This window comes from Anoplopoma fimbria, chromosome 13 (assembly GCF_027596085.1).
Source record: "Anoplopoma fimbria isolate UVic2021 breed Golden Eagle Sablefish chromosome 13, Afim_UVic_2022, whole genome shotgun sequence".
NCBI classification, from domain to species: Eukaryota; Metazoa; Chordata; class Actinopteri; order Perciformes; family Anoplopomatidae; genus Anoplopoma; species Anoplopoma fimbria.
In genome coordinates this window covers 14,701,303-14,725,805 of record NC_072461.1, presented here as the reverse complement: position 1 = coordinate 14,725,805, position 24,503 = coordinate 14,701,303, and the positions used below count along the sequence as shown (strand labels likewise).

The following is a 24,503-nucleotide window of genomic DNA, read 5'->3' as shown; positions in this document are numbered from 1 at the left end:
ATTGAATGAATACAAACCATAATTGTCCTACCCCTCATCTAGACTGCAAGGGTATCAGTCATCTGCATGTCTGACAAAACAAACACACTGTCATTCTGATACAGCTGTCTGCATTTGTGTAAACACAAGATTGATGCCAAATAATATGGCACTGAATACATTAATTTTATCCACATTTTGCAGCCTATTCGCAGCAGTGTGCTGCTCTCTGCCTCTGTCCACAAACCAGTATGCAATCCCACAGGCTCTCCCTTCACTCTTGGTCTGGGAACCAAGACAAGGGAACTTGTTGGGTATTTAAGAGTATTTTGCAGTGCTTATTCATGAGCAAAATATAACATACACTACACATTTACTGGCCCTAAAACAACTTCACTGCTAACCCTTGGCATTTGGATCCCTCAAATATTCTTCTTATTAAATTTGTATTATTTATTTCCCCCCTCCGTCCTTATACACAAAATCTATATATATATATATATATATATATATATATATATATATACAGCTCTGGAAAAAAGTAAGAGACCACTTCAAAATTATCAGTTTCTCTGGTTTTACTATTTATTGATATGTGTTTGAGTAAAATTAATTTGTTTTTCTATAAATTCTATTTATTCTATAAACTACTGACAACATTTCTCCCAAATTTCAAATATAAATATTGTCATTTAGAGCATTTAAATCTTATTTAATGAAGAAAAATATAAAAACCAGTGCTGTGGTCATCACTATCCTCTTGCAATAGGACCAGCTGGATGGCAGAAACAGTGCTAGTAGTACCTCAAAAGTAATTGGAATTAAAAAAAAGAGACTATTGACCATGCCAAAAGAGTTAAAAAGAAAAGTTTTGTGTGAGGAAAAGAAGGGTTCAATTCTGGTTCTACTGGCAGAGGGATACAGTGAGCGTCAGGTTGCTTCCATCCTTAAAATTTAAAAGACGGTGGTTCATAAGAACAAGGTCAAGCAGCAGACATTAGGGACAACAAAGCTACAGACCGGCAGAGGACGAAAACGACTCTCCACTCACCGCCAATTCATTCAAATGTCACTCAACAACCGTAGGATGACATCAAGTGACCTCCAAAAAGAATGGCAAACGGCAGCTGGGGTGAAGTGCACGGCGAGGACGGTTAGAAACAGGCTCCTAGGGTCAGGGCTGAAGTCGTGCAAAGCTAGAAAATCAACGAGAAGCAAAGAAGAGCCAGGCTGAGGTTTGCAAAAGACCATAAGGATTGGACCATAGAGGACTGGAGTAAGGTCATCTTCTCTGATGAGTCCAGCTTTGCCCAACACCTGGTCATCTAATGGTTAGACGGAGACCTGGAGAGGCCTACAAGCCACAGTGTCTCGCACCTACTTTGAAATTTGGTGGAGGTTCAGTGATGATCTGGGGGTGCTTCAGCAAGGCTGGAATCGGGAAGATTTCTCTTTGTGAAGGGCGCATGAATCAAGCCAAGTACAAAGTTGTCCTGGAAGAAAACTTGACAACTTGACAACTCTGACAATGTTCCCCAACTCTGAGGGGTGTTTTTTCCAGCAGGACAATGCTCCATGCCACACAGCCAGGTCAGTGAAGGTGTGGATGAAGGACCATCAGATCAGGACCCTGTCATGGCCAGCCCAATCTCCAGACCTGAATCCCATTGAAAACCTCTATAATGTGATCAAGAGGAAGATGGATGGTCACAAGCCATCAAACGAAGCCGAGCTGCTTGAATTTTTGCGCCAGGAGTGGCATAAGGTCACCCAACAGCAATGTGAAAGACTGGTGGAGAGCATGCCAAGACGCATGAAAGCTGTGATTGTAAATCAAGGTTATTTCACCAAATATTGATTTCTGAACTCTTCCTAAGTTAAAACATTAGTATTGTGTTGTTTGAAAATGAATATGAACTTGTTTTCTTTGCATTATTCGAGATCTGAAAACACTGCATCTTTTTTGTTATTTTGACCAGTTGTCATTTTCTGCAAATAAATGCTCTAAATGACAATATTTTTATTTGAAATTTGGGAGAAATGTTGTCAGTAGTTTATAGAATAAAACAAAAACTCAAACACATACCAATAAATAGTAAAACCAGAGAAACTGATCATTTTCAAGTGGTCTCTTAAGAGAGAGAGAGAGAGAGAGAGAGAGAGCTTGGATATGTGTTATAATGTCATGTTCTGTATGTCACCTTGTGTTCTTTGTCTGTCTTGGTTTAAATCCCCCATTTCAGTCATTGTTGTCCTGTAAAGTAACTGCTGTTTTGTTTTTGCACAAAAAGAAGATAAAAAGGAACACCCTTGCCACACACCTTCTCTTGTACATGTGGCACACCCTGCAGAGCTTGTCTAACCTGTCAGGAATGCGGTATCAGTTCAACTGGGAGGGGACATGTATACAAAGAAGAGGCTCATTTCAGACACACCGTATGAGAAGACCAGCCATATGAACCATTTGCTGTGTTTTACTGTATAGTCCAAGCAAGAACTCCAGGTAAGAGCTACCTAAGTTCATTGCTATGTGTGATTCAGCTTTTCAGCATCATCTAGAAACAAGACTTATCATGTCTTTAAGTCTAATCAGCTTATGAGCCTGCTCTTTTAGATGGTACCGTGTTTGTCCTAGGTATAACAGATATTTTCTGTAATAGTACTGATTAATATGCCCTAAATTAATGGGTACTTGTCTTAATTAACATCTAAAATATCCCTGTTTGTTTAAGTTCTCTGTTTGTACCACTACATACTTAATTCTAACTCAAAGTGGCAATGCTACATGAGCTTGCTATACATGCTATTTATTGATCAGCTTTTGAAATTACAATTGTCATTTATGTCCAAAATATAAACGTAACAAATGTAGACTGACAGTAATAGCATCGTCTTTAAAAATATAAACAATATATAATCAAAAAGGATCCCATATATGGTCATTTTGTAAAACAACACATAGATAACGTTTATATAAAACAAGAAATACTCTACAAAGTAAATGTTACAGTTCATCAGACTGAACTGATAGAGAGCTGTAGGGTCACACCATGTGACATAGTGTTGGGAGTGTCCAGTGAAGAACTAGCCTTTTTCCTTCTGGCTTTATGTGGTGTATTATTACAGTTGGGCCCAAAAATTGTGCAGTTTATAATGTTTTGTGAAACCAAATATTAACAGCTAGGCCCCCACTATTAGATATGACTGTTTTATTAATTTGGTAATTTATAATTAGTGTATTATTACCATAATTTGGTTAAATTCAGATTATTGTCACAGCCATTATTGTTACTATCGTTGTTGAATTTTTTGCGTTTAATTGTTATCTCTAATAACTATTTGCCTTTTACATTCTTTTATAAGTAGGCTAATATGCAGTTGATAAGGCATTTGAAAAATGATGTTTCGTACTGAGGCTATGTTTTGTAGCCTACAATTACTAGTAGTGTTGGTGATTGCAGTAGGATTACTGATTTAAGGCCTGAAAGCCTGCAGAAACAGAGGAGGAGTTGGGAACTCAGCTTGGAGGTTGACTATAGAAAGCAGCTGAGCTGAATAGTAGTAGGTAGAATGGACATGAGAGAAGAAAGAAAAAGATAATGAAGAAATGTTCAGGAACCCCTGATTTATCCAAGCCTTACACTAACTCAAAATATACTTTTTTTTAACAGATGAGTTTCCCGGAGAAACATTATTTCATCTTTTTCAAATAAAAAAAAATTCACACCTTTTACATTCCATGAAACAAATAAAACAGAAGATAGATAAAAAAAAAAAAGGGGTGTAATAGCTCAAAGACAGTCTTGTAGTAATAATATAATACTATAATACCTGCTCTAACGGAGGTTACACACACACACACACACACACACACACACACACACACACACACACACACACACACACACACACACACACACACACACACACACACACACACACACACACACACACACACACACACACACACACACACACTCTGTATATGGAGCCACATAACCTCAGTCCCAAAAAAGGTGTTAAAAGCCTGGGCCTCTGCAGGATTGTTGAAGAAAAACTTTTCAAAAACGTTTCAATGTTAAGGTGGATATCCACCATATCTGTTCGCATAAGTGATGTTGACAGATCCTAGTCATTTCTATGGAGAGCAGAGATCTTTCTTACATACAAGTTTGTACATCCTTGACTCCTTTCCTCGCCTCCTTTCTTTGCATCTTAGTACCGCCGATAGAACATGCAAGCAGAGAAGAATAGACACGAGGAGGGAAAATTCTTAATTAAATGTAAATGTTACCTGTACTTTTAGTCTATGTTTATATAAACCCACCAGTCACTATATACACAGGACTGGAAGCAGGGGCCTCAGGTCAAAGGCCTTGGAAATACATGGCTGTTATGTAGTTCTAGACTCTCTTTCTTGTGGCGTAACCTCAAATCTCAGAAGTCCAGACCTACAGCCACCCCTGCAGCCCCGTTGGGAGCCACACTTCAGTACAGCCACCACTGCAGCTCAGTCAGCCAACTCCCCAGCAAAGTAAGCCAACCCCTCATCACAGCTAGACCATCTCCCAGGTCTTGACAACCCCACAGCAGGGCCTTTAGTCTAACCTCCAAGAACACAAGGCAGATTTGACCTCATGAACCCTTAACGCAAAGGCTCTTACTGTCTTTTGAGGGGCCAAGCATGCCCGAATCCCCAACCACACTCATCAACAGCCTAGGGATCCGGATGAGCTCTTCCCTGTTGGCATGTTGCCATTGTTAAAGAAGGTACCGGAACAGAGCAGAAAAAGAGGCAAATATCAGATACACAAACCTCTTTTTGAGCCTGTAGAGAGTAGTAGAAGGTTGGTCTGTTGCCCAGAAAAGTTGATGTTAATTAATAGCTACATTCATGGAACGTTTTTGTGAGTGGATGTTCTATATTTATACTGTTGTCTTGTTATTATAGAATAATTAAAAAATGAGGAACAATTTCATATCTTTGTTGTTGATTCGGAAAATTATTGGATATATTTTGTCATGAAGGGAACCTCATTTAACCCAGCGATTTTATCATGTAAATCCAATGTACTGTAATGAACAGGACACCACAAGAGATAACGCAGACCTTTTCCCCCTCCAGTTACGAAGACAGACACACACTAATCACAAGGGCTCTCTTAGAGGTTACATCTCCCAGAGCACGGATCAGAAATAAGATCCACTATTATCATTGCGCTCATTGATATCTTTTCTGCTCATAGTTATGGATGTTTGCTGGATGTCGACTTCATCCAAAGATACACATGAATATTATCAATTTGAGAGATATTGAGTGCATAGAAGAAATGCTATCCAACAGTACATTTAGAATTACGTTTTTATAACTAATGTTGCTTGTGTAAACAGTAATATAATGCAGACAATAGTTGTGCTTGAGAAGACCACATTAGTTGTGTTTCTGCAGACGGTTTTGGTTGTGCAATGAAAATGTGCCCTTCAGGAAAATGGTTGGAATCTTAAATGAGTCTTTGGGTTAAAAAGAGCACAAGTTACACACTTTCACCTTGCCAGCACAACAACTTATCTGGCTGAGTGTGTAGTTTAATGTCCTTTGCTCTCTGGTGATGTTGGAGCCTTGAATGGTTCCCATTAGATCTCTGCAGAAGTAAAAGGCCTCACTTCCCACAAAGACAAAGGGCAGTGGTCCACCGTGCTCTCCTCCTGGAATCCCTGCATCTGGTGGGAGGTTCAGGCCAGCGTCTATTAGGGCTTCACCAAAAGCAGAATTGTAGATGGCTCCGTTGTCACTGGTTCTGCCATATCTGCCAGCACCAGTTACCCTGACATATTGTGCAGCTGCAATTCGCCCACTGTGCAGTGACAAGCACGGTAAATGAAGGCAATGGTCTACAATGCATCACCAGAGACAAAACACCTGATAAATCATAGTAGAGCGTACAGATGTTTATATTTAAAATGTTCTGTAACTTGTCTTTATGTATGTAGCCTATTGAAAATAGTAACGATGTTGTGTACATATTAATGTTATTGTATACCCTCCAAATAGATGGACACATTGTACTTTGTCGTAACATTGTTCTTAAAACCTTCATGCCAATAAAGTAATTTGAATTGAATTAAATAAGATAATAACAACATAGTAATAACTTAACATTATCTAAGTCAGATCAGAATCAGAATCAGCTTTATTGGTCATGTATGTGTACGCATCCATGGAATTTGACTCCGGTTACTTACGCTCACTAATACACAGAAACAGACAACAAAGAAATCAAGGAGATCCAAGAAGAAAAAAGGATAAAAAAAATTTGTGGTTTCATTATTGCACATGGATTAGTACCATACAGAGGATGAATGATTAATTGTTCATGAGAGTGACGGCCATAGGAAAAAAGCTGTTCCGGTGTCCCAGTGCTCTGTAGCGCCTAACAGAGGGGAGGAGTCTGAACTGGTTGTGTCCAGGGTGTGACTGGTCTGCAGAGATCTTTCCTGCCCGTTTCTTGACTCTGGAAATGTACAAGTCCTGTACGGAGGCATGAATGAGTCTCTCATAAGTCTGTCTTTATTGACATTTCCTCCTGTTTCCAGCTCACAATTTATTATAATATAGCATATAACATCACCTCATCATTACAGCAAATCATAATCTATGCTGCTATACTATTCACATTACCAGAAAAATATCAATGCATTTTTACTATAGGCAGATGGCGAGGCGTTCAGCTGGACCAATAGCCTCCTGGTTGCAACCTTGGATAGAAGGTTGTCAACTGCTTTTTTGTTATACTGAAGTACTGCAGGATAAATACTTCATCAGGGAAGAAGCGTTATTATTGCACGATCTTCTTACTACAATCCATAATGGCAAAGAGAGTTCATACTGCACCAGAAAGTACTTATGATACCAGGAAGACAAAAACATGTGATGTAGCCTGCATTCATCATGGCCCACAACCAGAGGCCAAAGCGTGTTGTTTTCTTTTATTCAGCGTGCTGTTGCGCTGTCTGAGACCTCCAGTTTCTTCAGCACTCTGATCAGCCATAAATTGGATCTCCGAAATTGGATCTCCAGGTCATCCAGCCTGGCTTGTTGTATGTTATATCAGCATATCATTCTTTGAGCGAATGACATGCTGGTGGCAAGGTAGCAAGCTGCCAAAAGATTTAGCTGCAGGCGTGTATGTGAGCTAACAGTGATGTCTCCACTGGCTTAATAAGTCCTTAAAGAGATGTTTGGTTTACAAAGGGGGGAAAGAAGCTCACAAGCAGATACATATATTTCAAAAATGTGGGAGATATGCCTACTCAACCGCATGCACCCTGAAGTGCATTTTTCCTCTCAAAGTCTATTTATGAAACATACTATAGCTGAATGTCATTCTTTAACTTGTTAAACTGATGTCTGCCTGGTGTCACAGATGGCACATGGAAAAGCTGCTGGCAACTCCAGAGCTGCCCGCCGAAGACGCTGGTGGCATTTGAGACAACGATGGAGGATGGTCGGGGTGTTTGAGGTCAACCAAGAGCATGAGTTCTACCATCTAACATCTATGATTAAAGAAGGCATGCATGCTTCCATCCAGACAACTATAGAAACATCAGGCCAGGTGAAGACTCTCCTTAGTTAAAGGCCACTAGCTGTATTATAAACATGAAACATTGCAGACACAAATTCACTCATAAACACTTCACCTTTTCCACAGGATACACCTGCAGCTGAAGATTTCAAGGTAGAGCAAACTCATGAGGCAAGTAGTAATGTCCAGCTGAAAACCTTTTTTTAATAACACAAGCTTTGTCGTTTTTCAGATCATGATCATATATTCTCATAAGTTCTCATCCATTCATAATTTCATTTCGATGTTCTAAGATTTCCTTTCAAGCTATTTAAAACAAACACCATGTCATTGTCAAGGCTTCTATTTAATCCTTGCCTTCCAGGGGTTTGAGATGCAGACGTTTGCAGCATCAGTGTTTGCTAAACTTAGGCGTTCACTGGACATTACAGAGGAGGAATATATGACTTCCCTCTGCTCAGAAGACAACTACCTCCAATTTGTCAGTAACTCCAAGAGCAAGGCAGATTTCTTCCTCACGTAAGCATAATCTTCAGGTCCTGTGCAGTGAGTGGTCCCTCCAATAGAGTATGCCTCCATCAACCATTCACTACCCCTGGGAAATCAAGTAATGGATAAATAAGATTGTGGAGGCATGAAGCACCCTCCTTGTTTTTAAATCTTCCGACATGCCATGTATGAGGTTCATATCCATAGTCAGGGTATTACACCAGAGCAAAGCCCTATACTGCTATGGACACGGGCAGCAGCAAAACTTATTTAAGTGACCTAAAAGAAAAGCCCACCAAAAATATCATTAACCATGTAAGTGTTTGCTTAATCATATGGATGACTTTGTGTATGTTTGACAGAATAGTTGCATGTAGATGTATTATTTAGCCTATTTACTGTGTAGTTTCCAGAACTATAACTTGTGCCAGTATCCAGGCCAGTAGTTATGGCACCAGCTGTAGCATCTTTGACTAGCATGTAGGAAACCAGAGTTTGCATCCCATAACAGAACATTAATTAAGGGTCTGCTTTTTAATTTACAGTAATCAAGGTCTTTTTATAAACTGAAGTTAGCATTGCAGTGTAGAAAACTTTATTTGATTTAAAAAATGTTGCCATTGGACATAAAGAAAGCTTCGAACATAGTCTAGGGTTTTGCCATGTCATTCAATATGAATGTCTATTTGTTGTTCTTTACTGGCTTTTCTTGGTTTTAGGAATAACAAGAGATTCTTCCTGAAAACCCAGAGCAAAAGGGAGGTGAGATTTCTCCTGTCCAATCTGCAAGTGTACATGGATCACTTGGAGAAATACCCTCATTCACTGATGGTGCGGTTTCTAGGTAAGAGTAGCTCTGGTGGTCCATACAACGAAAAGACCAACAAGTGCTTTTCTTTCATCCTGAGATAATTTAATGCACCCTCATCCTGTTGACTTGTTGTTGTGTTTCTATAAACTTTGACAGCTACACATATTTGAAGCAGAGGCTGAGAAGCTTTTGATCGTGGCCTAAAGACAGAGAACTAGCATAAGACAAAAAATATGATTTAATAATAAGCATTATTCCTCTCCAAAGACAATTCAATTCAATTCAATTCAATTCAATTCAATTCAATTCAATTCAATTCAATTTATATAGCCCACAATTACAAATTACAAATTTGCCTCAGAGGGCTGTACAATCTGTACACATGCGACATCCTCTGTCCCGGAACCCTCACATCGGCACAGGAAAAACTCCCCTAAAAAAACCTTTAAACGGGAGAAAAAAGGAAGAACCCTACGGGAGAGCGACAGAGAAGGGATCCTTCTCCCAGGATGGACAGAATGCAATAGATGTCATTTGTACAGAATGAACAACATAACAGAGTTACAAAACATTCAATGTATATGACATAAATGATTCATATAATAAGAGTAGTAAGCAGAGTAATGAAGGAAAAAATTAAGACTACTTATAATAATAGCAGCAATGACTATAGTAGGATTAAAATAATGAGTTAGGGAATAGTAATAGTAATGTGACTAATAATAATAATGGTAGTAGCAGTGGGTGTCAGCAGGGCCACGGCAGGAGGCACGACCACGGTCCAGGTACAACCACGATTCATAGAAACCTGCGAGGCGAGAAAGCACAAAGACTCCAGGGAAGAAGCAAAGTCAGTAATGTGCATAAATAGGACATGAATAAATAAAGATGGAGGGAGAGAGGAGGAGAGAGGAGCTCAGTGTATACTAGGTAGTCCCCCTTTACAGTAGTGCTGGATGGCAGGGAAATGCCATCTAGAGAAAATATATCATAAGATAATTGATTTTGGATCAGGGCCAGTAGAATAACTTCAGTTTTGTCATAGTTTAACATCAAGAAGTTGCAGGTCATCCAGGTTTTTATGTCCTTAAGACATGCTTGACGTTTAGTGAACTGGTTGGTTTCATCTGGCTTAATCGATAGATATAGTTGGGTATCATCTGCATAACAATGAAAGTTTATTGAGTGTTTTCTTAGGGAGGAAGGGAAGGTTAGATATAGGTCTATAGTTAGCTAACATCTCTGGATCAAGAGGTTTGATTACAGCTATTTTGAAGGTCTGTGGTACATGGCCAGTTAGTAAAGACAGACTGATAATTTCTAATAAAGAATTGCTAACTAAAGGTAAAACTTCCTTAAGCAGCCTAGTCGGAATCGGGTCTAAGAGACAGGTGGAAGGTTTAGACGTAGAAATTGTTGAAGTCAATTGTTGCAGGTCGATGGGAGAAAATCCATCTAAATATATATCAGGTTCTACAGTTGTTTCTAAGGTTACTGTATTTGAGGATAGATCGGTACTGGTTGAGGGCAGGAGATTATTCATTTTGTGTCTAATAGTTAGAATCTTGAATCTTAACATTAAAGAAGTTCATGAGTTCACTACTACTGAGGTTTATAGGAATACACGGCTCAACAGAGCTGTGACTCTCTGTCAGCCTGGCTACAGTGCTGAAGAGAACCCTGGGGTTGTTCTTATTTTTCTCTATTTATGCTGAATAATAGGCTGCTCTGACATTACGGAGGGCCTTCTTATATATTTTAAGACTATCTCCTCAGACTAACCCAGATTCTTCCAAATTGGTGGAACGCCAATTTTTAGAGGGGCAATAGAGTCTAGTGTCATTTGCAGTGAGCCTGTAACACTATCGACAAGATGGTCAATCTGGGACGGACTAAAGTTAGAGTAGGAGTCCTCTGTTATATTGAGCAATGGTAATGAATTAAACACTGATGGAATCGCTTCTTTAAATTTAGCTACAGCACTATCAGATAGCCATCTAGTGTAGAAACCTTTGCCTAATGGCGTACACTCAGGTAAACAACAGACAAGGGTGGAAACTCAATGGCCTATGTTCTGCAAGGATATACAAAGGGCTCAGCTAATTATTGTTCTTTTGACTTTCCAGGTGTCCACAGGATTGTTATTCCTAATCAATTAAAGGTATTCTTTTAACATAATAACTAGTAGGTAAATAAATCTAAATTGTCCGTACAGTACCAGTATTTACAATGCAGTGTTGTCTGTCTGCTTTCCAGAAGTACTTCATTGTGATGCAGAGTGTGTTTTACCCTGATGAGAGGATCAATATCAGGTACAGTGTCTATGCTTCCTCTTTGTTTTGGTGTGTTGATTTCTGATAAACTCTCTGCTTGTATCATAGCTGTGACCTTTTTGTTGCATAGATACGACATTAAAGGCTGTGAGGTGGGTAGATGGACTAACCCTGACAAAGGGGGGAAACAAATAATAAAAGTGCTGAAGGACAATAACTTTGAAGGGCAGCTCATTGCATTAGGTAAGTGTCTGCTCTCTTACACTTACTTACTCTACTCTGTAGTCATACGAATGATGCTCTTGAGCAATGCACACTAAATGTAAATTCTTATGTTGTTGCTTTAGGTCAAGAAAAATCCTGGTTTGCCAATCAAGTGAAAGTGGATGCTGCCTTCCTTCAAGGGCTCAATGTGCTGGACTACAGTCTCCTGCTGGCCCATCAACCTCTGCACAGAGATGAGCTGGAAGGGAAACACTCTTTGGCCAACCTTGTTTTGCGCACCACAAAGTAGGTTTTATGTCCTTTGAGCAGGTGAAAAACCAATTGCTGTGCATTGCATTTTGTCTCATTCTTCATCTTTTTGTTAGTTCAGTGAACCCTTGAAGAAATTTTAAATACTCATGAAAAGCTTTCTTGAAGTGAATGTGCTGTATAAGGAAATCCGCCCACCCTTTCTTGCTGAGAGTTAGATGAGAAGATTGCCACCACTCCCATGTCCCATGAGCGCTAACACAGAGCTTAGCATAAAGACTGGAAGCAGGGAAAACAGCTTGCTTGTCCCTCTCCAAACTTCATAAAAAGCCTACTAACAGCATGGAAGCTCACCAATTGACCATTACCAAAGGTTCATCGGTAGGAGCTCAATGAGGGTGGCCATATTTCCAAGATTCTCTTATATTTCCTTATAAGCATGGCTTGGCATCAGCATACTCACACCAAGTTAGTGTATTATACAGACCGTCACTTACCCACAGTCTAAATGCTTTTTGTCCCAGTCCCTGGCTCACATGACACCGAAACTTCTTCCTCCCTCATGCATTATTCGATGACGGGTTCCATGCCACATGGTGTTCTTGATCAGCCTTAAAAGCGTAGCCGTCCAATCAGGATATGCCCACCCAAATAAATGCAAAATCCACAGTATATAAGGCAGCACATCCGGTGCTAATCTAACCTACACCCTCTTCAGCGAGGGGCGTAGCAGCTGCAGGCCCCCCTTGGTAGAGGGCTTCCCCTGTACTAGAACAAGGGTTATAATATCGTTTTTTTGTTGTTGTATAGTATGTGTATTTATTGTCTGTGTCTGTGTAGTTGAGCTGCTGCAACACTCGAATTTCCCCCATGGGGATCAATAAAGGAATATAATAAGTAACCTTCGTTCCAATGCACACAGGCTCAACCTTCTACTAGGTTCTATAGGTACATTGGGTAGGCCCGATAAATGCATGCCCTGCTGCAATATGTCATAGACTCAGCTACACTGATCCTGGTTGACTTAAGGTTTGTTGCCGCAGCCCACCTACTTCTTAGTAAACTAGTGGGAAACACTGAACAAAAAGTACACATTACAGTACATCATTTGCACAAATGAAACATTAAAACAGACAAATATTATACCACAAAAGCAAGTAGACATATCTGAGAGCACTGTGTCTGCTTCCTAAATTAGCTTCTTGGCCCACACAGTGTGGAATGACTGACATTAAAAGTTATTGTATGAGGCAAACCATTATTGGTCATTTTTTAAGTGGTAGGAGAAGAAACAAGCATTAGCTCGGCTTAGTGTTTAAGTGTTAAAAATAGAAGGAAAAAAAGAAGACTGGCCATTGCATACCCTAAAATAACAACTTATAACTGTGGCTTAGAGATAGAGCGGGTTGTCTTTCCATCTGAATCAGCGGTTCGATCCCTGGCTCCCCGGTCCATATTGATGTGTACTTGGGCAGGGCACTTAACCCTAAATTAATCCCAATGGCTGTGCCTGAGGAGTATAAATGAGTGTGAATTTTTATTCCTGATGGGCAGGTGGAACCTTGCATGGGAGCCCCTGCCATCAGTCTATGAATGTGTGTGTATGGGTGAATGATGACATGTAGTGTTTAATCGCTTTGAGTGGTCAGAAGACTAGAAAAACGCTTTGCAAATACAAGACAATTTACCCATCCATTTACAGTACTTTGATGTCAAATGTGTGCCTGCTATGTGCAATGAGTGCAGGTTGGCATGTATGCAGACTTGAATTAGTCGGATCTCATTAGCCCAGAGTTGGTTTCATGAAACAGATTAATCCTGGTTTAGTTTTTTCAGTGAGTTATTAGTTTAACCCCTGCTTACTGTGTGAACCCTTCTGATTGTGTTCTGTGGATTCTTTTTTGTCTTTCCCAAAGGTCTGTGGACTTACTTGACAGTCCCACAGGGTCAGAACCCCCCACCATTCCATTACTGAAAGAGACCATGGGTGAGGTGGCATCAGATACTACAGACTGCGGGTTAGGCGAGCCACAGGCAGCAGATGGGGGCAGTGGTGAAGGGATTCCCCTCCAGGAGATAAACTGCCCTGCGGAAGAAACGAGGACAGACTCAGAACTGCAGGAATTTCTTGAGCATCATCGTAGGCTACTGCCCAACTGCAAAAATGCAATTCATGTGATAGATGGGCCAGATTGTCGCTACTTTGTGGGCATTATTGACATTTTTACTGTCTACGGCTGGAAGAAAAGAATGGAGAATCTCTGGAAATGTCTCCGCTACCCAGGCAGGGCCTTTTCCACAGTCCGCCCTGCCAAATATTCACATAGATTCTGCCAGTGGATTAAGGACCGCTCTCAGTGACAAAATGAAGAAAACATTCAGCACTGATATACATAGCACTCGATGTATAACCCCCAGTGTCCACAGGATAGCCCTCATTGTTGCATTCTGGTTCTGACATGATTACGTGATGGAGCGGTGGTTCAATCAGAATGCGATGAGCTGCCTTTAGTGGACAGTGATAAGGTGTTTGTATAGAAGTTGTCGCCTTGTATGGAATTACAGAGTTGGGTTGTGGCATAGGCTATATAGACAAATGATAGGCGTTCTAGGGTACTTTAGGGGCTGGTTTAAATCAATGAATAGACAAATAATGATGTGCATACATAGTAACCTTGCAGTGATATTGGCAGATTTTGGAGACGCACCATAAGCAATTACTTTTGAAAAAAAAATTGTAAACAGCGATCAGAATTGTATAGAAATATTGATGTAATTGTTCCCTATGTACCATGGCACTAGTGAAAATGAATTAAATGTATGTTTGCAAGCAGGGCTGCACGGTGATGTGGTGGCTAGCACAGTTGTCTCACAGCAAGAGGGGTTCTTTCCCTAGATGGGCTCTCTGTTTGAAGTTTGCATGTTCTCCCCATGTCAGCATGGGTTCTCTCCGGGTTCTCCGGCTTCCTCTCACAGCAGGTTAATTGCTGACTCTAAATTGCCATTAGGTTTGGATGTGAGTGTGCATGGTATTCTGTCTATATATCAACCCTGCGATAGTCTTGCAGGATAAGCAGTTAAAGTTAAAGATAATGGATGGATGGATGGATGTTTTCAAGCAACTTCTGTTTTGGATTATTCTCTATGGAAGCTTTTCAAGTAAAAATAATGTTCTTGTCCCGTTGAATGTAAAATGTTTACCTAGGCATTTTACTCAGTACAAGATAATGTTGCTTCACAACATGAAGTTCAAAAATAGTCATAAAAAAGTAATTACTCTTACCTTCGTGCAAATTATATCATTAAAAAATTACAGGATAATATCAGATATATTTGATTTTCAATATATGCAGTTGACTTTCCAGAAAGTAAACTGATTTGTTCTGTCCTTGACATGGTCATGACTATCTTTGCTTGTGGTTTGTTACAAGACCATACGCAGATATGGCCATTCTAGGCCTTTTCCATGTCTAATGATAACGTAATACTGGATTAATTATTCACTTCCCTAAGTGAATAATGTTGAAGTGTTTTATTTTTTCTATACTGATAAGTTTGTGGGTTTGTTTAAGTATCACTTTAAACAGACGATGGTAAAGGTGGACCTCATTTTCAATCCAGCGAGAAATGGAAGAGTGCAATTCAAAAAATCTAAAATCATCAAACCAGATGCAGATGTCCAAAAAAGGAACAGCCACCATTGCATGAAGCTAAACCTCCAAACTGCCCATCAGAGCCGTCAGGTGAAACAATACCATTTCCAGATGTAAACGAGTTTGATAGGCCTAATACACTTAAGTCACATAATAAAAATCATCTTAGATGGAAATATCTTAGACCTAATGATCTAATTTAAATTAAAACTAATATAAAGGTGCTTCACAATCTTCCCCTGTGCTTCATAAACTCTCAACAGTGCATAAATGTTTTTGAACTAAATTTAAGGAATAAACATCCTACAACGGATTTAATTGATCAATTAAACATTGATATGGGTCACTGATTCTACCTGGTCACGTTCAAACATTTTAATTTAATTTTAGTTCATTGTTATTCATTGTACTGTTCATCATTTTCTTCATTCCATTCATTATGTTTATTTTATTGTTTCTTCTTTTTTTTTCTGTTTAGTAGTTTAGTTATGTAGTTAGTACTATACATATTTAATTTGTAAAGAACTTTATTATTTGATTTGTGTGAAATAATATGTCCCTGTTTGCTTTGAGAGGAACTCCATAGCGACCCTGAGATTAAGATTTAATTGATTAATTGAAGTTTTCCCTTTTTTTCAAATTGAGTGGCGTCAAAAATGTAATCTTATGTTAAATTCTGTTAGTTAAACTAATGGTTTCTTATGGCATAAGCTGATTACCATTACCATAATTATTATTTATTAAATCTGCTACCAGCAACAACGCTACAGCACCTTTGACAGCCTTTCATCACTCCATCCACACACAGAGAGAGAGAGAGTTTCAAACATCTTAAGAAGCTGGAGTTTTTTATTACATAGCCCTCCATTCATCATATTACTGAGGATGATACATTTGGGTGAAAGTCAGCAATTTGAAAGGTTATTTGAAACAAAAGGAATTGTAAAAGCATGGTTCATATCATGCATCAAGTAGAAATGCCAAACTGTTGCTGAATAAATCTTCTCTTAATAAGAGAAGATTAAAGCGAATGCCGCCGACTCATATAATGTCCTCTCAACCGAGTCGGACTCTTCTGGTCATTCTGTTCTCTGCAGAGTTTAGCAGAGCAGAAGTTGTGTAAAAGCACACTTTCAAAAGAAGAAAAGGCTCTATTAGAGTGGGGCTCGGGGAGGCAGAGTGAGGGAAAAAAATAGGTCAATGTCAATAACACAACAAACTGCTTTCATCTGCATCGCACTGTGATCGTTTTAAGAAGCTGGAGGCTCTCAGTTAGTTTGCAGGGAATGTAATGGTGACATTCATTTGCCTCCGACTGGTTTCAAACGTTGCAATATCTCATTTATTATGTTTCTGCTGCCCGCGGAGCAAAATCGTTAGCATAAATACGCTGACTGTTCAGTTCAGAGAGTGAAAGCATTTTTATTTTCATTAGTGATTTAATCTACCAATTGTTTTTTCTCAATTAATAAACGATAAATTGTCAGCAGGCGGAAATTCCTGGAGCCCATTGTGCTGTTTTAAGTGTATTGGTATGTTTAACAAAAAAGTTCCAAATATATTCAGTTTATTATCATAAAAATGGGGTCGAAAAGGTCACATAGCACATGGACACTGGAGCATGTTTGGCCGTTTTGTTTTCTGCTTCGGCTCATTACAGGTGGGCTGAGCGCCATAACGGATTTGCTAACAAGCAGAAGAGAGGGAGGGTGAACAGCTAACGTTGGCAGCGACGCCGCCACTGAGCTGAACTCCCAACCGTGGCAGAGTCGGACGTTTCCAGGAACAGGATAAATGCTGCATTTTGCCAAAACAACCAGAGGCATGTGAGACTCTGGTTTCACCGGAGCGTGCAGGTGTGTGTGTGTGTGTGTGTGTGATAGGAAAACCAGATATGAATAAACCGTTCCCTCTTTCTGTCAACACTCTGTGTGTCTCCCAGGACGGAGGGGAAGGACACACACTGAACAGCTGTACGTTCAGATTACACCTAAAACAACATATAATCAGATTACTGGGTGTTACTACACAAGTAAGGCTTCCCAATTACTTCATGTTATTACTAGAGGCATTACTTAACATCGAAAAGATGAAATCACAATTGTTTTACAAGCAAGTCTTAATGCAGTTGTTTAAAAAAGAATAAAGATTGCCAAGCTAGTCAAGCCAAACTGTATGCTATATGTAAATATATGTATAAAGGCTAAATAATAAATACTCCTCAAATAATAGATGAAGAAGTGTGAAAATAGTGGCAGAATTTGCTCCACACAGACAAACTGCTCTGGTGAATTAAGGTAAAAGCTCTCCATCAGTGTTTATGCTGTGCGTCATAAAGGCTCAGACTGGAGCTTCATACAGCCCGTGGCGACACACAGCCTCCTTAATTTAGCCACTTTATATTTCACTGAGTTTAAGAAACTGCTGGAGAGCTGGAAGAAGCGTCTTAAACTGAGTCCTGAGTGAAGAAAGTGGTTCTAATCACTGAAATCCTGTATGAATTAAAGTTAGCATGACTGAGGATCATTGCATTACATTTGTCGGATGCTTACGTCACTACGATCAACCCCTTCCTCAACACCGAGGTCTCAATCATTGAATTTTATGTTTTTTTTCTAAACTAATCTCTGCAGAAGGCAGCTGACCGCCAGCAGCCTGGAGCAGAATCTCCAACCGGCTCTAACCACCTAACTAACTAACCACCTAACTGACTAACTGACTAACTAACTAACTAACTAACTAACTAACTAACTAACTAACTAACTAACTAACTAACTAACTAACTAACTAACTAACCACCCCCCCGATCTGGTCCCGATTGACCCCAAGTCTTATCTTGAGTCTATCCATGCACATAATAAATTGAGAGTCCTAACACTTAGTGACCTGGGAGAGGTTTATTATTTAATATTTTATCATTGTTGTATTTACCACATTCTATTTTTTAACATCTTTCCATCGATGTTCACTACTAGTGGAACCTCTGGTTCATGGTACCCGTCCTTCACTATGGTTCCAGTCTGTATGTAAAGCTGCACACCTGGAAGATCCTGGATGTTTTTTTCTTTATATATAACTCTGTTCTTGTGTAACCTAAAACCAGCCTAGGTTGTACTGAAAGTGTGTGTGTGTGTGTGTGTGTGTGTGTGTGTGTGTGTGTGTGTGTGTGTGTGTGTGTGTGTGTGTGTGTGTGTGTGTGTGTGTGTGTGTGTGTGTGTGTGTGTGTGTGTGTGTGTGTTTGTGTGTGTGTGTGTGTGTGTGTGGGTGTATTAGCGTTTTTATGAATATATTTAAATCTACACATAATTATAAAATTCTGTATATGTACACAAATATCCCTTTAAATATATACATATATATATATATATATATATAAACAGACAAACTTCTATACAAAATGAAGTAGTAGGAGGGAAGAGGAAAAAATAAACATAAATGCATAACAATGTGTCAATTAAACAAGACAGAAGAAAGAGAAAAAATAGATATAGGCTGGTGAGGCATCTTCTGGTGTAGCTTGTAGCCTCACCTGCACCTCATTTGTGGATTTTTGATGTAGTATGAATGGGACAGAATTGTGCGGACAAAAAGGAGGGAAATAACAAATGTCAAGTGGCCCACAAACAGACATGAAGAATTCTACAGATGCGTAAAACTTTTTAAACATGTATAGTAACATCATAGAGTAAATCATGCATATTGCAAATCACCTTGTGATTTGTAGATATGACTTTGCACACATAAAAATAAAAAATAAAACATTTTTGTGGATGGTGATATATTTTTGGATAATGGTACACATTTGTGGATTTTCTTCTGAGGTTTTATTAAAGTCCAAAAAAACATCTATAGGTTAATGAATATACCCAGTGAGCATTTTTCTGTTAAAAAGACGTTTAAAGACGACTATGGCCAATGGTGAAAAGACGTTCAAAATTTTAACCATCACCATATTTTAAATGTCTTTTGAACTTCAAAATGCTCACACTAAAATATTTAGCAATTAAATACGGAGTGCTTTTACACTGCATGTCATCATTCACCCATTCACACCCATTCATACACTGATGGCAGGGTCTACCATGCAAGGTACCACCTGCACATCAGGATGCTAGCTAAAATTCATACAACACTCACACACTGATGGCACAGACTTCAGGAGCACTTTGGGGTTAAGTGTCTTGCCCAAGGACACATCAACATGGACTACCGGAGTCAGGGATCGAACCACCAATCATTTGAAGGACAACCATGCTCTACCACTAAGCCAGTCACCCCAGACAAATAAAGACAATGCTCCGTCATGATATCCTGGGAGCTCTTGTCGGCAGCACAACGTCTTTAGTTCCATATTTACGACATTTTATGTTAAACATTAAATGTGTTTAAATAACTTTGCCTTTTAGACCACATTTCGCCGACCAGTGTAACATGACTTTGGAGAAATCCGTTCACAGTTACCAATATAATCTGTCTTTCAACCTACAACTGAACAAATCAACAAGATCTTTGAAACAATTTGGTGTTTTGTGACACGTTGATGTTGTAAGTGCATTTTAGCTGGTTGAAAAGACGGCAAAAATAGGTCTTAGACGTTCAGACCCAATATCACCCAGTTTTCAACTAGAAATCCCAGTTACTCACTGGGTAAAGTATAAAATACAATTCATAAACAAGCCTGAGTAGCAAAAATGCTAATTGACATCTGTAGTCTCTAGGCAGTTAACAAAAACAGAAACATTACAATTAACAATACATCTACAGCGGTAGATGGTTGACCTCCAATTGGCCTCCGGAACTATCATCACTCGTTCCTTCCTCCGTCCAAATGAAGTGTTCACCATAGTCTTTCGGACCTTTTTTGTGGGCATCACACCCGGGCCGCCGTTGACGTAATAAACGAAGGTTGCTCACAATCACTAGACATCATGAATTTCATCCTCAGATTTACCTTAATCTCAGAGCAACACCAATTAATTATCCGCAGGTCCCACGTTCCAGGCTGCCAGAACTCCATCTTAAACTCACTCTCTAATCTCTCCCTTCAAAAATGTTGATCCTTTGCAGCAGATTCGGACCCCACCAACACTGGTCCCTCTGTTTTCAGCAACTACCTACACCTACAACCTCCACCATCTCCACCTGGTCATTGCTACACATCAAGCAATTTTTAACAGTCATGCTCCCAAAATGCTTCCATCTTACTAGGGATGGTGAAGTTTCTTAATTTACTTCATCACTCATGCCCACTCAGTAACCAAAATCAGAACGTCCACTATCCAAGAAAACCTTAGTGGTATAACTTTGTTATCAAAAATGCTACCTCAATATGTTAATCGAAGGCCTTCAAATATTGGAACCCCATCTTGTACCAAAAAGCTCACCCTTGACGGCAAGGGGTAAACTCAACTCTCAATTCCATGTTCTTCCTAGCAGTCTTTGTTATTTTATGATGCTCTGAATTCAACACCACGCCAACCATATTTCTATCCGTTTCCCCGACACCCTCAGATTCATCCTCAAATATAGCAAAACTGACCAGTTTGGTCACACTCACCCCATTTTCGTCTTTTTTTCGTACTTGAGCCCTTTCAAACCTGTTGCTTCTGGTTCTGGTTCCAACAACATCTCAGCAAAGTTCTTGATGTTACAACCGCTTCCACACATGGAATTCCAGACCATACTGTTAAAGTCCTCAGCTGCTGGTCTTCCCAAGCCTACCAAAGTTACATCCCCAGCCACCTCAGTTTCAAAGAGCCCACGCTCACCTAGTCTATTAAAGATTTTGGGGGGATGATGATGCACAAAGCTCATCAAGACATGGCCATGTGCATTCCTTAAATCCCCCCCTTTTAATCCATCCCATCAACTCTTACTATCCTACTGTACATGTTCCCGACCAACCATTGGCTGTCATTCATCCTCTGGCATCCGTGTCCCTACTATCCCTTCCCTCGACCCACATATTCCTCCCCTCAACCCCATTCATCACATGGAATACGACCCCCATCATTCTACCTTACAAGACCCTTACCCTATCGTCCCACTGAAAATGACCCTCTTTCCTGCATCCTCCAGACATTCCAAAGAAAACTACTGTTGTTCCTTACTCTTTGCTAGTGAATGTTAGGAGTTATTAAACTATAGGAAGTGATAATTTCCCAGTTTTCATCACAGTAAATGTAAATGTGTGTATGCAAGAAGGTATTGTATTTACTAGATGGTGTTTTGATAAGGCAGACTGGAAGAAATGTAAGATATGTTGCAAGAACTCAGCACATATAATCTCACTTGAAGGAAACATTGAAGAATGCACAACACAAATTACTAACTAATGTAACTAATTACACTATAAATGTTGCAATGCCAGGTATAGTAAAAAACGTATGGCAACAAGAGAGTTGTGCCTTGTTGGAATGAAGAATTCAGATAAAAATGGGACATTTAGATCATTAAGAAGCCATCTGACAGCAGACAATTGACTAGACTTTAAAAAGAAGAGGGCAGTGGTTCGTAGGAGAGAATGAAGTGGGAATTGAGACTGAGAGTGCCTACTTCAAGAACAGTCTTATCTAAAAAATCTTCACAGGGGGTTCTAAAAAGAAACAGAATTCCATAGATCTAACTCCAAAAGGCTGCCTGACCAGTTGTCAGTCTATACAGCAGCAGCTTTTAAAAAAAACAACACGGTTGATGGGACGGATATAAGAAACAGGTTAAAATGATGTGATGTCATGCACTCCTGTACAGTAGGTGGCAGGATGCCCCCCCCAAGCTGTTTGCATCTGCCATTTCAATCGAGAGAAGAAGAAAAGTGCACGCCTCGTCGGCCGTCGTTAGTTGTTGTTTCAATCCAGAAGTAAACATGGATGTGTCCCGAACGTCATTCTGCACTTTGTTGGATAAAACGAACCAGTTGAAGTTCCTTTGCTACACACGCGGAGATAACGGAACATTTAACATCTGGTGAGTCGAAGGTTGTGTTTAAAATGCACATTAAAGTGATTTCCTCGTGTTTCCCAGGACGGAAAGAACGCTAATCAATACATGGTATTGAATCCAATCCGATATCCAAGAGATGACTCTTATGTTTAAGGTCTGTTGACTGTTGGACCCTGTCAGGAGAGTGTTTATTCACTCTTATGCGTTATTTCTGAGACCATGTCATGCATTGCGTTGTAAATATGTATGTGTGTTTATGTCAATGTGTCCATGAAAGGATATATGATGCAAAGTAACAGTTTTCATCATCACGTTTTTGTTCATTTTATTAAGTCTGACAGATGCAGCCGATGTCTGGAGCACAGATTACACCAAGGACACATTCAACCAGTTTGTAAGTATTACCTGCAGACCCCCACAGCGTTCTGACTGTGTGCCTTCCATGGCAATTGGTTGTAACTATAGCTGTTTGTTTAGAGACAGAGGTGTGCCTTGAAATCTACAGAGGATTATATTCTAAAACTCAGGTGAGATTACAATCTGTTCTCCTTTAAAACCACTTTGTTGAATATTCAAGCAAGATACTAGAATTCAGTGCTACCAGTAAAGCTGCACAGCCACCAGCAGAACATTCCTTGTACTGACCATCCGGCGTTGTGACTGTGGGTGAGACATCATGAAACCATAGTTAAGCCATTATTGAAGTTAAATATTCTGTCTTCCCTCAGGTCGGCCTGTGGAAGAGGGGAAGTGTCTGTTGTGGTGCATGACACCAGTGCAGAGCTCCATGTGAACTCCAATTCAGGCGACCAGAGTGTGACCCTGTCCAAGCTGGAAGGCTCACAGGCCAGAAAGGAACTGAAGGAGCTGCTGTTTAGGATGGCTGACAGCCTCACTCAGTCTTACAGTAAATGCTTTTTGTTCTACTGTTGTTTCACATTGAGTGCAGGTTTATGCTTACTATAATAATAATAATAATAATAATAATAATAATAATAATAATAACAATGATAAATGTAGCCGATCCCGGGGTTCAAGCTAACACAGACAGTTACAAGTTGAAAACTGCAAGGGCACTAGAACTTTCACACTTTACGACACCTGCATTAAAGATAAGCAAAAGGTTTTTATGACAATTGGACATACGCTCATTTATCTATGGCCAAATCTTTACCCAGCCATGCTCTTTTTTTTGGCAACGCCATCACCCCTATTAATCAATTTAGAAAACCTTTTGGGGGCATGTTTCAACTGCTTTATTAAAAATATCCAATAAGTTTGGTGATGTTTGGACAAACTACCATGATTCATGCCCAAATTTGCACCAGACCCATGCACATGTTTGGAACTGGTGGGGCCCCCTTTTGAACGATTTTCAAAATAGTTGTACATATGTGGTTCAACATTGTTATGAAATATATCTTGCAAGTTATGTATTGGTTGGACAAACAGTTTCTGATTTATAGTCTGATTTGTGTTATGCCACACTGTTTGAAACTGTCAGCGTATGTTCCAAATACGTACGCAAACAAGTCTTGCGAGTTTCGTGATGATTGGCCCACAGGCTGGAGAGTAAGCTGAGCCATGTCCTTTTAAAATTCATTGGTCAATTTCGGTTAAGTGTCTTGCCCAAAGACACATCGACATGGGATCGAACAGCCGATCCTCTGATTGGAGGACGACCCTGCTTTACCACTGAGCCACATTCGCCCCTAGTAAGGTGGACTTAAGTGGTTCTTGAGTTTTTTTTGTAGAGTGATAGAGATGGATATTTGTTTAAATCAGACCCAAAAATGTATCTGAATTGATAACAAATCAGCAAAAAAAACCATACGGTTTTGTGCCCCTTCGGGGCTCGAACCTCTAATAATAGTATTTTATATATTATATATTACTCCCCTTGGGAAAATTTATGTTCATTAATTTCATATCATAGAAGCTTATGTCTGTCTTTTTGGAATCACTGCTGATTGTTTCGTCCTAGGTGGATCTCCCTCTGTCAGTCCAGTGAAAAATCACCAAAGGCGGCCCACAGGTATGTTTTTAAAGCTGTATACCAAAGGGTGCAATTTCCACTGGGGATTGGAAGGAGTCAACTTTGTGTCAATTTATACCCATGTATAGCAAAGATATAGTCTATTTTATCTTACACAGTGCAGTGTGACATTTGGAACGAATCCATATTTCCTTTTAGAATTCACTGCCAACTAATGGAGACAGCGAAAAACAAAGCAATGTCAAAGCCTATCGTCTTCTTTGACTTATGTTGGATTAGGGTATTGCGATATTATGTTTGGTG

The 24,503-nt window shown here is 39.6% G+C and overlaps 2 protein-coding genes across 2 annotated transcripts in view; both read left to right on the top strand.

Annotated features, from left to right (window-relative positions):
* The first annotated feature begins 1,507 nt into the window (after positions 1-1,507).
* Positions 1,508-14,385, top strand: LOC129100652 (phosphatidylinositol 4-phosphate 5-kinase-like protein 1). Its single transcript, XM_054610090.1, has 11 exons — positions 1,508-1,807; positions 4,421-4,513; positions 7,404-7,592; positions 7,689-7,733; positions 7,927-8,081; positions 8,771-8,895; positions 10,989-11,023; positions 11,119-11,174; positions 11,266-11,378; positions 11,483-11,645; positions 13,526-14,385. The coding sequence occupies exons 1-11, from the start codon at positions 1,508-1,510 to the stop codon at positions 13,968-13,970; spliced, it is 1,719 nt and encodes a 572-aa protein (XP_054466065.1). The 3' UTR covers positions 13,971-14,385.
* Positions 14,386-22,025: 7,640 nt separating this feature from the next.
* paxx (PAXX non-homologous end joining factor) overlaps positions 22,026-24,503 on the top strand; it is an 8,708-nt gene continuing 6,230 nt past the window's right edge. The window contains exons 1-5 of the mRNA XM_054611096.1: positions 22,026-22,228; positions 22,538-22,598; positions 22,682-22,731; positions 22,933-23,111; positions 24,189-24,239. Coding sequence (XP_054467071.1) covers positions 22,128-22,228; positions 22,538-22,598; positions 22,682-22,731; positions 22,933-23,111; positions 24,189-24,239 — 442 coding nt within the window. The 5' untranslated portion in view covers positions 22,026-22,127. The remainder of the gene's footprint in view (positions 22,229-22,537; positions 22,599-22,681; positions 22,732-22,932; positions 23,112-24,188; positions 24,240-24,503) is intronic.

Coding starts and splice junctions, on each gene's coding strand:
- LOC129100652 (XM_054610090.1), top strand. CDS start 1,508: ATGTTCCCCAACTCTGAGGGGTGTTTTTTCCAGCAGGACAATGCTCCA. Junction 4,514..7,403: donor TCAGCCAACTCCCCAGCAAA/GTAAGCCAACCC, acceptor CTGGTGTCACAG/ATGGCACATGGAAAAGCTGC. Junction 7,593..7,688: donor CTATAGAAACATCAGGCCAG/GTGAAGACTCTC, acceptor CCTTTTCCACAG/GATACACCTGCAGCTGAAGA.